This window comes from Penicillium manginii (assembly GCF_028828005.1).
Source record: "Penicillium manginii strain IBT 31320 chromosome Unknown utg000004l:1.0-7231830.0:1.0-7236170.0, whole genome shotgun sequence".
In the NCBI taxonomy this organism is placed as follows: Eukaryota; Fungi; Ascomycota; class Eurotiomycetes; order Eurotiales; family Aspergillaceae; genus Penicillium; species Penicillium manginii.
Genome location: NW_026643105.1, coordinates 4,431,967 through 4,447,001, shown reverse-complemented (window position 1 = coordinate 4,447,001; position 15,035 = coordinate 4,431,967). Strand labels below are relative to the sequence as shown.

At 48.7% G+C, this 15,035-nt stretch overlaps 7 protein-coding genes across 7 annotated transcripts; 4 read left to right on the top strand and 3 right to left on the bottom strand.

The window, feature by feature from the left end:
• Positions 1-196: 196 nt before the first annotated feature.
• N7533_005368 (Vacuolar fusion protein MON1) lies at positions 197-1,418 on the bottom strand (the record flags this gene model as incomplete). The annotated part of the gene is made up of 3 exons (XM_057102018.1): positions 197-491; positions 564-745; positions 804-1,418. 3 exons carry the CDS (start codon positions 1,416-1,418, stop codon positions 197-199), a joined length of 1,092 nt encoding a protein of 363 aa, XP_056961648.1.
• Positions 1,419-1,680: 262 nt separating this feature from the next.
• Positions 1,681-2,376, bottom strand: N7533_005367 (uncharacterized protein; the record flags this gene model as incomplete). Its single annotated transcript, XM_057102017.1, has 1 exon — positions 1,681-2,376. One exon carries the CDS (start codon positions 2,374-2,376, stop codon positions 1,681-1,683), a length of 696 nt encoding a protein of 231 aa, XP_056961647.1.
• Positions 2,377-2,692: 316 nt separating this feature from the next.
• On the top strand, positions 2,693-8,632 carry N7533_005366 (dopey family protein; the record flags this gene model as incomplete). The annotated part of the gene is made up of 7 exons (XM_057102016.1): positions 2,693-2,980; positions 3,041-3,190; positions 3,258-4,170; positions 4,229-5,498; positions 5,547-5,779; positions 5,837-7,305; positions 7,364-8,632. 7 exons carry the CDS (start codon positions 2,693-2,695, stop codon positions 8,630-8,632), a joined length of 5,592 nt encoding a protein of 1,863 aa, XP_056961646.1.
• Positions 8,633-9,024: 392 nt separating this feature from the next.
• On the top strand, positions 9,025-9,520 carry N7533_005365 (uncharacterized protein; the record flags this gene model as incomplete). The annotated part of the gene is made up of 3 exons (XM_057102015.1): positions 9,025-9,155; positions 9,223-9,328; positions 9,440-9,520. 3 exons carry the CDS (start codon positions 9,025-9,027, stop codon positions 9,518-9,520), a joined length of 318 nt encoding a protein of 105 aa, XP_056961645.1.
• A 768-nt stretch (positions 9,521-10,288) lies between these two features.
• On the bottom strand, positions 10,289-10,855 carry N7533_005364 (uncharacterized protein; the record flags this gene model as incomplete). The annotated part of the gene is made up of 3 exons (XM_057102014.1): positions 10,289-10,401; positions 10,462-10,600; positions 10,664-10,855. The coding sequence occupies 3 exons, from the start codon at positions 10,853-10,855 to the stop codon at positions 10,289-10,291; spliced, it is 444 nt and encodes a 147-aa protein (XP_056961644.1).
• Positions 10,856-12,322: 1,467 nt separating this feature from the next.
• Positions 12,323-13,187, top strand: N7533_005363 (EXPERA domain-containing protein; the record flags this gene model as incomplete). Its single annotated transcript, XM_057102013.1, has 4 exons — positions 12,323-12,527; positions 12,587-12,750; positions 12,807-13,041; positions 13,108-13,187. 4 exons carry the CDS (start codon positions 12,323-12,325, stop codon positions 13,185-13,187), a joined length of 684 nt encoding a protein of 227 aa, XP_056961643.1.
• Positions 13,188-13,977: 790 nt separating this feature from the next.
• Positions 13,978-14,892, top strand: N7533_005362 (putative HIT finger domain protein; the record flags this gene model as incomplete). The annotated part of the gene is made up of 1 exon (XM_057102012.1): positions 13,978-14,892. One exon carries the CDS (start codon positions 13,978-13,980, stop codon positions 14,890-14,892), a length of 915 nt encoding a protein of 304 aa, XP_056961642.1.
• Between the last annotated feature and the right edge of the window lie 143 nt (positions 14,893-15,035).

Here is a 15,035-nt window from a genome sequence, read left to right as displayed (position 1 = left end):
GTCGAAATTTGCAAGTTAGTCTAGAACATAGATATTGAGCAATTTGAATTCCAACCTTGGAAATCGTGAATGCACTGAATAGTTTCTATTGAAATTTTGTTGTTGGGTATAATATAGGCATAAGTACATCTATATACGTAATATTTGGATTTATCACCCTCCAGGGTTCTGAGATCCTCGATTGCAGTCAAAAAACCTAGACGATGGTTACTAAAATCCAAATCAAAGACGACTTGTTGCGGGGCTGGAAACTTACTGCACCACCGATGATAAATAGCCTTTCCTCTTCTTGTTTCACCCACAGAGCAACTTTGCTAGCACTTTGGACCAGCGCATTTCGATTCGCACTCGGTTCAGCAATACAATAAAGCTCGAACACGGGAGTCACCCATGCAAATGAGGTTGCAGACCGAGAGACACAGTGATGAACTTTGACATGTGTGTTCTTGGCATGGATACTGGCATGAAGATTGTTGTATGCAGACATCAATCTGGGGGTAGAGATATGTTAGGATACTAGATATTTAACTGCTTCTGGAAGTTGGTTGTTGCAAGATACTAACCTTCGTCGTCGTGATACCGAAGTAAACTCGGGAGCATATGACGACATGGTGAACTGGACGTTGGCACGCGATTTGTATAAGAAATGGCGAAGCACTGTACCGGGAACGATATCAGTAGTCACTGGTCGCCCTTGGTCCACTGCAGCTTTGATTACCTGGAGACTTCCGTTCTTTTGTAATTGCTTTTGGGGAAGTTAATATATAGTCATGATAGGGTCTAAACAGTGGTGAGAAACCTACCTCAACGAGGGAATCACGCATGCTTTGCATTTCAAAAAAGCTCTCTTTGTCAGGGCTGATGAGGACGATAGCAACCGATTCATCTTTCGAGATATTTTCATTCTCCTCGACATCACTACGAAGATCGAGGAAGCTGACATACATATATAGGTAGCCACTGCTGTTGAAGCCAGGAAGACAGACGGGAATCCAGCTCTCGCCACCACCAGCTTGGACTCCATCAGCCTCGAAGATCATGTTAAATAAAAGTTGCAGGTCACCGGGGTGAAGAGAATGCTTCTTTGGCCGAATGACGCTGACAAGACGCCCACCAGCCACAACCAGGCCGTAAAGTAAGTTATTGGCCTTTGTCTTGAGAAGGGCATTGTTGATGGCTTGGCGGTGGACTTTGCGAACCTTGAGACATTCCAATGCTGATAGCAATGTGGAAGGTGATCCACGCGTGAAACTATCTGCCAGCGAAGAGAGAAGTGTCTCAGTTCCCTGCAAGGGCCGTTTCAAATCCGTGGAGGGGCGAACCGAGAATAAATGAGTGAGAGACGGGAGTGTCAAGGTAGAAAGAATTTGCATATACAAAGCCTCTAGCTGGAGTCTCAGCTGGTTATCGCTTTCCATCATGCGGCTGATGGCAACAATTTGCAGAGACCCACGAGTCAGTACAACAAATCTAGTGTCCCCGGTCGAGAAACCTCGCAGGCGATCATTCGAGTCTTCATAGAACGATATAATGGTCTGGATGACACCAACATAAGTTGATATCAACCCACTGTCGCCATGCCGTGTCCAAATAGGTTTGCCGGCAGCCGATAGAATCAAATAGTGTTTCTGTTTTGCTTTCCATCGTTGGAGGAGGAGATCTGCATGTGTAAGTGTCGCGTTAGCCTAATGAGCCTGAGCAACCGATGAAGAAAGAAATGGTAGAGCTACCTTCATTTCCCGCAAGCTCATCTAGTTCCCCTACGGCATTAAATTCGTCGAGGAATTCCTCGTCATTGACATTGTCTGCCGGGAATTCAGGAAAATGCAATAGACTCGTTGTGTCTGCCGGGCCTGTCGGGACAGTCACGACAAAGTCCGAAAACATGGCATCCACATCTCCAAGATCGCCATTTTGTATGGAACTCCGAATACTCGCGGAATCTCCCGCGTCACTGCCCTTGGGGCTCGTAAGCTGGCTCAAGCTCGCTCGCGCCTTGAGACCCCGCGACAGCCCTCGAACAGCGAGACTTGAATACACCTTTCCTGCATTTGGTGTCTGAGGTCCTGCATCTTCTCGCGAAACGGCTGTTGTAGCCTCCGCTTGGAGAGTTGGTGCTCGGGGTGATGCCTCGTCATTCAACAGGCTCAGTGTATTCGGTCGTGGGGGTAATGGCGGTCGCTGTCCTTCTGGACTAGGAGTGCGGTTGGTGCAGTTGGGGTAAGATGAAGTGGAGTCTGGAATTATGGTCGATGCACCAGGATTAGGCTCGTCGCGATCCTCATGGTGGTCGGTTGGAGGGTCAGTTTGCGAAGGCATCCCCGCAGTAGACGAGCGCTTCTGGGCGCAGTCGCTCGGCGCGGGAGATGAGATCATAAATCCCTCATTCTTGGGATGAGCAGTCAGGGGATGTGCTGTTAAGTAGGAGATATAATATAGAAAGGTATTTTCTCCTGGGTGTCGATTGTAGTAAGTAGTTGTAGTTGTAGTTGTCAATTGGCTGATTGTATCTGCGGAGGAAGCGGCGAAGCTCCCAAAGGCGGACAAAACAATCGAAAGGGCCACGCAGGCGGCCACTTTCGATCCTCCTCAACCCACTTTGGCTCTTCCACCAGCTCCCTTCTCGATGTCCTAAATATGACGGAGGATAGTCTGCCGCTTTCGCATCCATTTCAACTTCCACATTGGCACCATGAGCCTTGATCCTGCTGCATTTCCGAGGTCGGACTCCCCCGCAAGCTCCGAGAGCTCCTTGACGCGCTCGCGCCTACAGGGAAAGGAAGGTTGGTCACAAATGCGCATGCTTTACTCTTCGGTTGAGCACTTGTCTAACCGATCCAATGAATTAAACACAGGATCTCTGAAGAAAGATAAGAACTACCGCCGTTATGCGTCGAGCGTCGAGCGGGCGTTATCACTCTTCGACAACGCTTTACAAGAATGGGCCGATTACATCTCCTTCCTCAGTCGCCTATTAAAGGTGCGACAAGACTCATGCAAATTAAAGCGACTGGGAAAGGAAATCGCTAACCGTTAAAAGGCGCTTCAAACACATCCCCCCGACCAACCGATCGTCCCCCATAAAGTGATTGTCTCGAAACGGCTTGCGCAATGCTTGAATCCGTCCTTACCATCGGGTGTTCACCAAAAAGCCCTCGAGGTCTACACATATATCTTTGGGTTGATTAAAGTATGTTTTGTCTAGTCTGCTGCATGGCCTCGGATACAATGACTGATTGGATGGGCCATACGTCTAGCTCGAAGGACTGTCGCATGATCTGCCCTTATATCTTCCCGGTCTTGCACCGACTCTGACCTTCGCCTCGCTCACCGTCCGTCCCTTATTCCTTTCTTTGGTAGAGGGATACATTGTCGACCTAGAACCGAGGGCTATTAGACCGGCTCTGAAAGCAATCCTTCTGGCTTTGCTGCCAGGTCTTGAAGAAGAGACCAGTGATGATTTCGAGCCGACTTTGCGTACAATCAATAAGCTTCGAGATGCTGCTGGTGATCTGGAGACCCAAAGAACATCCGAGGCTGGCGCTTCAGGGCAGTACTTCTGGCAATGTCTCTTCCTCGCCTCCATCACCAATTCTAGCCGACGGCTTGGCGCCCTTGCATACCTGAATCGCTATCTCCCAAAGTTAGGAATTGCAGATCGACGACCGAGTGCAAGCGATGCAAATGATGCGAAAGAAATACCACCAGAGATGCTGGCTGCTGCTGATGCAGTCATTCTACCGGAGCCGGGTTTGTTGATCAGATGCTTTGCATCAGGCCTATCGGATGAACAACTCCTGGTGCAACGGAATTTTCTCGACCTTCTCGTTACGCACCTACCTCTGAATTCTCCCATTCTCCAAACTAAAGTTCCAGAAGCAGACCTACAAACGTTGATTATTGCGGCAGTGGGCGTGGTTACCCGGCGAGATATGAGCCTGAATCGTCGACTGTGGGCGTGGTTTTTGGGACCGGAGCCTGCGAATGACCGGGCTTCCCTCGACGGCCGCAAGTTCTCATCTGAAACCACACGCTCATCTTCTGGGGATGTAAGGGAGCTCTCGCAGTCTCAGTACTTCAGTCACGTCGGATTGCAGCCTTTGGTGAATGGTCTTCTCAAGATGATCAAGCACACCCCATCAGCCCCATCAGAGAGGACCAAGCCATTCCGTATTGCGCTCTCATTAATGGATCGCTGGGAGATCGGGGGGGCACATTGTACCTGCAGTGTTTCTCCCTACAATCCACAGCGTCCAGGGGTTTGCAAAAGAGGCACCCCGTGCCCACTTCGAGGAAGTTTTCCGAAGCGCAAGCGCATTCTTCGATGGTGTAGAAAGCAGCGTTATATTTTCAGAGCTTCTTGGCTTGATTGACTTCCGCCCAAGTGACATCGATGGCCATCATGACCAAGTCTTGCACAACTTGAAGCTGGCTCAATTTATACTGGAGAACTTCAATGTGCGGGAGGAAGATATGATTCAGGTCCATGTGCCTCTCCTTACATTGTCAGTTCTCGTAAAGATGAGTGAAGTTTCATCATTGCACAAGTCGCAGGCAGCACACAGTGACAACAAAAGGACCGTCTCAACCGAATTGAACAGCGTGCTAAAGTCAATAACTCCACTGCTCATAGAGCGAGCCTTCTCGAGGAAATCTAGCCAAGACAAATCTGGCACGGACTCCAAAGCCAAGAACAGTGAAATACTAAAGCAAATTCATCGCTTCTATCAGGCGAGCAAGAGCAGCCTTGACCTTCCCCCTCTTCCATTTGCTCCGAAGCAGGTCGGGGAAATGATCATTCGGGAAGCTCTGGATTTGTCCATTGAAGCCTTACAAATCAACGATAGCGTTTCCTCTCTCCATGAGAAACTCAATGTGCTGGTTACGTTGCTCCAGAAGCTCCCGAGATCACGCCTTCTCCGAGACAAGAGACTTTTCGAGGCGATTTCTGGAAGGTTAGCTACGAGAAGTAATAACCCTACGACAGCTGCCTTTGCGGATATCTCTACAATTGCTTCTGTTATGACAAACTTGTTTTTTATCCATACCCCTGGTTTCTACGTCAGTTACGAGGATGCCAGCGATCTCATTCCCAGCCTAGTCGAACATATTTGGCAGTATCTGTCTCCACTGAGCCCGAAGTTCCATGTGGAAGCCGTGCGCTGTCTGTGGCTGTTACATTCCATATCTTGGGTTGAGCATCTTGTTGAAGCTTCCATAACATCGCTCATGATCAGCACCAAGACTCCCGGCTCCTACCACCTATCATCAGAAGATCAGGCAGAGAAGTTTTATGTCCTCTGGAATCACAGCAATCATGGTACTCATGAGCAACAGCCACCTAAGCAGGTCCTCAATGTCGGAGGAAGCCTATTCTCATATCAGTGCTCCATGCTCGAACGTCCACTCTTCATTGTTCTTGATCTCCTGTCACAGGAACCCGGGGATATTTCTCTAGGTGTTCAGCAATGGCTTCAAGATCTGCCCTCCATTAACAAGTAAGAATGACTGCAAGTTGCTCGAAATTCTCAAGCTAACCTCTCCAGGATATTTCATGTTATCGTTCTAAAGATTGAGGAGCTGTTCGAACGTGATACCCCCAGTGAAGCTGACCAAGATAACCAATCCATCTCACCGGATGATTATAAAGAATGCAACTACCTGTTGCGCACGGTATCGAACATCATTTCAACACTTTCTCACAGTGGCTGGATCGCACTTCTTACGCAAACATTATCCGAGATAGAGAAACGCCAGGATGTTTCCAAGTCAGAAGAAGGTAGATCTCTAACTAGGCCCCAACAAGGAGCACCAAGCTTATTACTTCTCGAAATAGATCACGCAAACTCAAAGAGCCTCCACGCTACTTTCTTCGAGGCATCATTAAAGATTATCAGTGATCAAGCGCTTAACAACGTTCAGATCACCCCCGATGGGGAAAGGCTTCAAAAGGATGCCCTCCACCTCATGCGACAACTTCTTTTAGGCCCAGGCGCTGAAGATCTGGTGGAATCCGGCATCGACGACTTGCTGGTGGACCGTCTTATCACCGCATCGGATGGGATGGGCAGTGTTGCCGTCCAGGGAGCTCTCATTGACGCCCTTCTCGCAGCACTCAAGGTTCGGTTCGCTCAAGCTTATGCGCCTCCGCCTCCGCCTCGACCAAAGCACCAAAGAGCAGGCTCGCGTGAACGATTGACCAGTCCGTCCATGCTGTCTTTTACAAGTGATAAGGCAGATAGAGCGCCATCAATTTCGCACTTCCCACGCCCTCCCGAGAGACTCTTGGACTGTCTTCTGAAAGGAATCAGTTCAGCGAAGTCGCGAGAAATTGTAGACAAGTGGATTGGACTACTATGTGAAGTGCTTCCTCTTTACACGGGATCCATTTTTCAAATACTTCTCATCCTCGTGGAGTGCTTCTGCAGGGAAATCAAAGCTTCATTTGGGAGACTTCAGCTTGCTTTCCAGCAAACAGAAGATTGGCCGCAGGATCGCTCGGAGCATGTTACCATATCTATGCTTACCGGTCTAGAGACTTGCATTGCCCATGCTCACGAGCGTCTTCTCGTAGAAGAGGCGAACGTTCCCGCGGCGAAGAGCCCGGACCAGCCTCAGGGCTTCTTTGGGAATATGGTGTCAGGGGTATTTAACTCCGATGGCAACCAAGGTCGCTCGAATGCTGCTAATGATCGATTGACGGTCCTTCTTTGCTTCCAAGACGCAGCTCGACTTTGTTTCTCTATCTGGGCGTGGGGCGCTGGGGATCGAAACGGCTCACCCCCCGATTCAGAATCCATGGCATCCTTCCAATACACATCTTTGCGTATGCGAAACCGATCACGACGGATACTCGAGCACTTCTTTACAGCGGAGGCCCTAGAATGTCTTGAGACATTGGTTGAGATGTGGACTAAATCTGACACGGAGACTGCGACATTGATCTTCAGCCTTTTACACACCCTTGAAGGCTCTCGCCCGAAGATCACGATCCCGGCAGTTTTCAACGCCATTTACACTCGTACCAACCCGAATGCTTTGGACCCGGCCCGCAAGTCATCCATGACCTCAAACCTTACCGAGTCTGAACTTGCCAGCTTTTTGGTTGCCTACGCGCGGTCTCTGGACGATGATGTTCTGGACGAAATCTGGGCGGACTGTACTACATTCTTACGTGATGTTCTCAGTAACCCTTTCCCTCATCGCCAGATTCTTCCCCGACTGATCGAATTCGCCGCGATCCTGGGGGCAAAGTTGGAGAACACAACTTTTGGTGAAGATCGCCGGATGCGCAAAGAGCTCGGTGTACGTTAATTCTAGTTGATCTCTCACTTATTTATCTTGCTGACTTATATGCCTATAGGATGTACTGCTACGGTTGCTCACGGCTGTTTTCACCAGCAAGCCACTGGGACTTAACCAAGACAGTGGCTACATGGCGAGATCGTCCCTCGACTATGACCGCACCGCAGTATCTCATACCGGGCCCGATGACATGTTGAGCATCCTTGCCGTTTCCATGCCCTCCTTCATCACTACTTTAGGTGATTCAGACCGTATCAATACCGCGATCAGCGGCATGTCTACCAATGTTGTTGGACCATTGATTCGCTCCCGCCTATTCCCCAATAACCTGAACCGCAATGTCATGGTCCTTCTACAGCAGATGGCCAAAGTCCCGGCAGCAGCGAAAATTTGGAAGAAAGACATCTCCGATGCATTCAATGACCCACGTTTCTTCGGATTGCAAGTGGATCTTATCAAGAGCACTTGGATGGACCTCCTCCGGCAATGGACTCTTGCTGATAAGGATCGTTTCGCTGAGCTGCTGGGTCGCCTCCCACCACCAAGCGCAGCAGGCATCATGTTCGGCGTGGGGGCGTCTGCAGCGCGATTGGAGGCCGATCGTAAAGCACAGCTCAATCTCCGTCGCATTGCATTACTCATCTTGTCTGCCAACACCGACTATTTTGTGGGTGAGCTCCCAAGTTTGCTCCAGAAATTCGAAGATCTCCTGGCGGCCACTAGCTCCTCGTCGCCATCATCAGCGACGCGAGCAGAAATATTCATGGTCCTTCGTGCCCTGACAATCAAGACGTCGCCCTCAACCATGGCGCCCTTCTGGCCGTTGATCAACGCCGAGCTGCAAGAAGCTATCTCTGCTGTGCCCCGAGGCTCTCAATCAGATCTTTACAGCCCTTACTCACTATTACAGGCCTGCAAGTTATTGGACGTGCTTTTGGTCATTGCCCCCGACGATTTCCAACTACTGGAATGGCTTTTCGTCACCGATACCATCGATGCTGTCTACCCGCCCGATCGGTGGGAGCCTGTCTCCTTAGCCGACGAGATATCGCAAAGCTTCGGTCCGCGTGGGGTGCTATCCCCGGCTCTTCCTGGCGAGGTAGCAGAGCCTGTGACTCGCAGCGGCCTGAAGCGGCCCTGGCTCGTTTCAGATCGAATTCGGGAGACAGCCAAGGATGAGATTGTCGAGAGAGTTCTGCGACCGTTCTTTGACAGACTCAGCATTTATGTCTTTGAGAGTACGTACGGGATGGAAGCTGTGGATACAAGAGTCTGTCTAGATGATTTATTGGCGGATTTATTCAATGAGAGCACTATGGCGAACTAAGATCGCTGAGGATGGTGGTTGTTTATAGGTTGGCGGCTAGCGGTTCCTTCCCATGATGGTTTTCTTTTTGCCCTTGCAAATTCCTATCGATGCAACTCTGTAGTTCTACACCGAATATATACCTATTTCTTTTGTTGTCATTCTAGTGTGTTGGTTTTCCAGTAAATATCATGTGTATCGGTGCAGAAGTGACCAAAACGGCAATATCCGGGGTACTACTGGGGTATACACTCAACCGCTTCCGCGGGCGCCCGTGACCTCCGCGTCAACGTCACCTCCCTTTTGTTCACCACAGCCACCCGCCACCGCTTCTTTCCCCATCGTACGATCAATCAATACTTTCAAGGTTGTCCTGGAATGCTCTCCTGAGAAATCCAGACTTAACCATCACGATGAACGCTGGGTCAAAAGCGTTCCTGCCCCTACGCGCACGCGTCATCGCCCGACCGTTCTCGACCTCCCGTCCCCGCTGGGAGGCCGCGGCGCTGCCCGCCAAGAAGCCCGTTGGAGCTTTTCGAGGAGGGTGTGTATCACAATCCTTCCGGCAGATATCTGTCGCTTCTAAGCTCAAATTCTAACCTTTTGTACAGAGTCTTCGGCTTTCTCGGCGGTGCCGTTGCCGCTGGCGCGTCTGTCTATTACTATGTGCTCGGAGAATATCGCCTGTCTAATGAGATGCTGAACCAAGATATTAATGTACGTTACCGCCCTTTCATAATAAGCCCTTGCCTTCGCGTTTATGGTAGCTAACCGCGACCCTTTCTTCCCTGGCTTGGCCTGGGGAGATGGTGCTTGCTTCTTTCATAGGCTCTTCAGTCTGCCACGATGAAGCTCCAATCCTACATCTCCGAGCTGGAGACCAAGGTCGATCAATTGAAGAAGAAATAGGAGACACAGACAAATCGGGTGAAATTCCCATTGTACTTATTACTGCATGGTTACTCAAGTTGAACCTGTGAATTGTATTCCCTTTTCGAGTTGGATCCCCCGCTTTCTCTCCAACTTGCGCGACGCTGTAGGCTGATATGATCAAAACAACCTTGAAACACATGATAACACGGGGAAAAAATCGAGAAATTCAGAATAATAATTCAATGATAGCATGAACAGCTTGTGACAAAAGAAATATCTTCCAACTCTTTGCTTATGTATGATGGAGGAACACTAGCAATTGGCTATTAGTAATCCGTTTGTATCTATTGGGTTTGTTTCCATGCGTCGAGTTCTCGAAGTACAAGCAGCATTCTTAACCAAGTTTAGCCTTACCTAGGTGTAGATTTCAGGGGAGCACCTATCAATGCGAAAAGATTTGGGCGTTGTCAACGTAACAGTAGGCTCTTCAGCCCCGGTATCTCTGGAAGTTGGATACAATTTTGTCGGCAGATCCCGAAGCCCATATGTAACCCATTTATCAAGCACACGCCAATCCAATGCCTGATAGAAGGCACTTGAATGAAACTTCTTCGCCGCTTCTGCGCGGGATGGCCAATGGACCCGCCTATAGGTAGATGGCAAATCATACTTTTTCGACTGGGGTTGTCCCGTTGGATGACAGGATCCAAAAAAACCAAGCCTTGAAAGAGGGACGGGTGTATAAAAGCAAGGTGAGCCCTTGACGCTTTTAGAATCCAAATCATTGTACACAGGTTTAATAACTTACAGCTGCATTCCATCCATGCTGTGGCCAACTCCAAACATAGGCTGAGTAATGTGGTCCTGAAGCTGATTTATCAAGAAGAGCAAGTCTCGGCCATGATCAAACCAGCTGGCTTAATAGTGCTAATATCAGATAACAATATCTACCAAGCTTGATCATACAAAAGACTTACGATCGTCTCCCAGGATCTCTTCATTCAGGACAGCACTTTGGCCTTGTTGAACAACATCTGCAATCCATATTGATCGAATGCGTCGATTTTGACCAAGAAGTCGCTGATGGATATCATCCCAAAGAGGCTCGTATAGTTCCTAAATCACTTAGCCACAACATTCAAGTTCAAGTTCTTGAGTAACGTAGACGTAGTAGTATACAACCTTTGGAAAGCCATTTGCTTGAGCGCCAATAATTGTACTATCCCCATCTCCTGCAAAGGGGTTCCCATGCGGAACATATTGCTTGACAGCAAGCCGAAGCTCTCGTTCATGACTTGCTTTCACGGCTCCAGGGCGTTCTCGAATATTTTGAGCGCGAATTTCGTGCGAGATAACGCGAAAGTGTGGCATATTTCTGGTGCGTGTTGGTTCAAATTTTGATCTGATGGTTTGTGAGATTCGAATTCGCTGCCATATCCACCGCATGGTAAGCTACTTAGTAGGTACTAGTACTAATAGGGGAAAGAATTCTTTAAACTCGGAAATAGTATATCACGGTACAACTTGAATACTTGTGCCGAGGTCAAATAGCAGCAGCAGAGTTATTTTCAAGGCAATCTCCAATTCCTCTCCGATTGCAACTAAAGCGCGGTGTAGGGCGCAGGGTGTACAATCGGGGCTTAGCAGAAGCTACCAAGCGAATTGAGATTCTCCGAATTGGAGACACTCGGGAAATGTGGGGAAATTGCTCCGCGGAATCACTCAAAGTGGCATCGGCCAGAAGGCCAAGCAGAATTATGGTGCATCTCACCACGTATATTCAAGTTGTTTGGTCCGTTGCCTCGAGGAAGTTAGGTTTTCTTGGATCCTCAGAAGTATTTTCTATTAAAAAATGCATCATCAGTACTTGAATTGGTGGCAAAAATATTGACCTGACATGCTCACTCTCAGTGTCTAAGCAGCTCGTAGGAGTTATTGTACAATGAAACAGCCTACCCTATTCATTAAAACTAAGCTTGGTTAAAACCGATATGAGCTTTTATCTCATCCCTGAAAATAAACCTTGCCAACAATCAAAGAAGAGAGGAGGTATCCCAATGAGGTAAATCTTGGCTTGTTTGACAAACCTGGGATCCAACAAGGCAGCTCTTTGGGATCATCTGGATTTGAGGCTGGAAGAATACCAAATCTCCACGGAGGCCATGAAAGCAAAAGGATACCAAAGCAAACGAGTGAGAAAACGAGGATTCTTCGTCATTATAACCTGGAATAAAGTAAACATCCTGGCTATCATATTCTCACTATTTTCCGAGGACTGGTTCCGCGTAGACTCAGCCGGACGTATAGGTGGCATGCAAAGAAGCAAACAAGGCTGGAACGTGTATCTTCTCTGCATGAGTCCAACACATTCAATCGGATTGGTGAGCCCGTAATGTGGACTGCGTGCTGTGATTGGGGGCATTCGGCTCCATTACGGGAGATTCACGGCTGCCTTACCTGTGACCAATAATTCGCTATTTCATTTAAACTCCCTCGTCCTGATTGGTCCAATGGGGTCAAGCCGAGGAAGCTAGTTTATGCTCAGTAAGTACCCGCAGGCCTGAGTGTTACCTTGAGGTACAATCGAGACGCATGCACGAACCGATCCCAGTTAGCGTCGCCAGCACCCCTGTTTTTCTTTCTATGTACAGTGTATATTGGAGCGATTGAACCCCCTGGTGGCGTGGTCAAATCCTTGCCCGGCCCGAGGGAGCAGTTCTACTTAGCCTTTAAAAGTGCTGTCAACTTGGTTGCTTTCTGGCTCATTCGCAAATTCCAACTCTTGTGGAGACCAATGGTATAAACCTTGATTCTCTGAAACACCTCCCCGCAAGCAGCATGGCGACCGCACTGAATCACCCTTTTTACCCTCTTGATCTCAACCCTATTGGCTATGTTTCCAATACGATGAGCATCACTGCCCTGCTCGGAACATTCACTGTTGCCGTTGCTGGTGTTATCGTATTCACCTCGGCTGTTTTAAAGGCCGCAAAGCCGAACTTATCACGGACGGACAAAATTCTGGTTGGATGGTTTGTCTTTAGTGAGACATATTGGTTCCATTGTTGCCTCATTGGGCAGAGCTGATTACTTATTTCTTAGGTGGTTGCATACACTTCATTCTGGAAGGGTACTTTGTATACAACCACAAAACCATGCCACGTAGACTAGATCTTCTAGGTCAGATGTGGAAGGAGTATGCGAAGGCTGACTCTCGATACATGACCATGGAGCCTTTTGTACTTTGCATGGAGACTATTACAGCTGTAAGTTTGTGTCATTTCATCCAATTAGTGTTTAACAGCACTAAAACATTTTGTAGTTTGCGTGGGGGCCCCTATGCTATATGGTCGCATGCATGATAATTTCGGAGTCTCCGCACCGACACTCAACACAAATGATTGTCTCCTTGGGCCAACTATACGGCGATATTTTGTATTATGCAACAAGCATAATGGAGGAAATCTACCATGGAAGGTCTTATGCCCGCCCGGAGACTTTCTATTATTGGGGGTACTTCATCTTCCTCAATGCCTTCTGGATTGTTATTCCAGCCTGTAAGGATTCCAGTACCGGTTCAAGGCACATAGCTTCTATTTCGTGTGCTAACTTCTCTTCTCTAGTCTGCATTTACCAAAGTTACTCAAAGATGACGGGGGCGTTTCGACAAGCCTCCAGTACCTCTGTCAAAAAGAATGTGTGAACAACCGGGCGTATCCTTTCGTAGGGTACTAGAAGACACAGCAATTTCGGGGATTTAGACCAGTTCGGGCGGTATAAATCGGACAATGGAGTTAAATTGGGGCTGAAATTAGGAATCAGAGTGACATAAGAATGGAAATCGGGATTAGAGCAAGGCGACTTTGATCAGTGTTGTAGTATAACTTGAAGCAAGAGTCCAGCTATCAAAAATAAGATACACATTGTCATTAAGTAAGGATTGAAGAAAGCAGTTGCTCTTTGCTTCTTCAGGTCCGGGTCAGATGTTAATCATAAGCTGAGTGCTACGACTACTTTAACTGCGGTGACTCGCAGATTGCATGGGTATTTAGGGCTTCAAACTAGAAAATCCAGATATGCCTTATGGAGGAGGCCCTTCTATGTACCCGGGGAACTTTGCTAATTGTGAAACTATTTTGACTTCAGTGATGATGGTGACCATCTTCAACTGTGACGTTCAGTGCTTGAAAATGGATATGAGAGGATTTGGATTCGGCACATTGAATGCGGTTGGCAAAGTTCCGGTGCGAATGAGACGTTGAAACACACAAGACATCTGATATGAATCGAATTGCCTCGATAACTGAAATGAATTTTCTACACGGAGAATAGAGAGGAAGGTAACAAAAAGTAGAAAAAAAGAAAAGAAAGTTGGTCGCTGGCTGACGGACTTAGGAAGCACGTGCCAAGACCGCCCCTGCGGTTCCGCTCACTTCGAAAGTGTAGACCTTCTACCGACCTTCAAATCCACCCTCAAATCGATACAAGACACCATGTTTCGAGTCGAGCTCCTCCCTTCAAATTCCCACGCCCAACCAGGCTGGTCCTACATCGCCGACAGAGGTTTAGGTCCATCCAAAGCCGCCACAGCCCCAACCCTCGGCCGCAAACGCGGTATTCGCGACGCCGGCAAAGGCGGCGACATCTCCTCACGACGCGCCAATGCGATCGCACGACACATCGCCGAACTGGACCGCGAGAACCAACGCGATGTGACAATCCCCGTCCCCGTCAAACAAGCCAAGGAAGCCGGAGCGCGCAAGACCCGCGAGAAGACGACCTCCAACGTGCGCCGTATCCTGATGTCACAAAAGACGTTCAAAAACCATTTCGATGACGAGGAAGCGGCCATCGCTGCCGGCGGGGGTGGTCTGAGTGCGGTGCAGATTGGTGGAGGAGGAGCCAATATGAACGCTGCGGCGGTGGCTGCTGCTGTGAAGGCGGGTAAAGATGCGGTTGCGGCGACTGTTGCGCGACGGAGCTCTACTCCTGCAACGACCCCTTCCACTCCCGCTGCTCGTCGGAAGAGACCTTCGGCTGCGGTTACTGCGGTATCAACGCCGACGCCTGCCCCCTCACAACCGGACACGACCGATGCGGAGACCGAGAACGATGCGGAAGAACCCAAGCCGAAGCTGTTGAAGACCGAATATGACAATGACCCGCTTCTTAAATCCTACGCCCCGAATATGCCGTCAGATCGCATCATGCAGCTTCTTCTTGCTGAACCGGCACTTTCTTACAATGCGTCGCGTGTTGCGCCGCCGCATGACTCGCAGCCGCCGCGGAACTTCTGCTGCATGTGTGGGTATTGGGGCAAGATTCGGTGCAAAAATTGCCATGTGCGAACTTGCGGACTTGATTGCTATCGTCTTCATGAAGATTCGAGATGTGGTGCCTTCTTTTAGAGGAGCTTTTTTTCAACCTGTATACTATTCAAGGGGACTATTTGATCACCCTGTAGACTTTAATGATTGTATGAATATCACGGAAACTGTACACTAGCACAATTTGAACAACCGAAATTACTAGAATGCTTTCATATATTTGA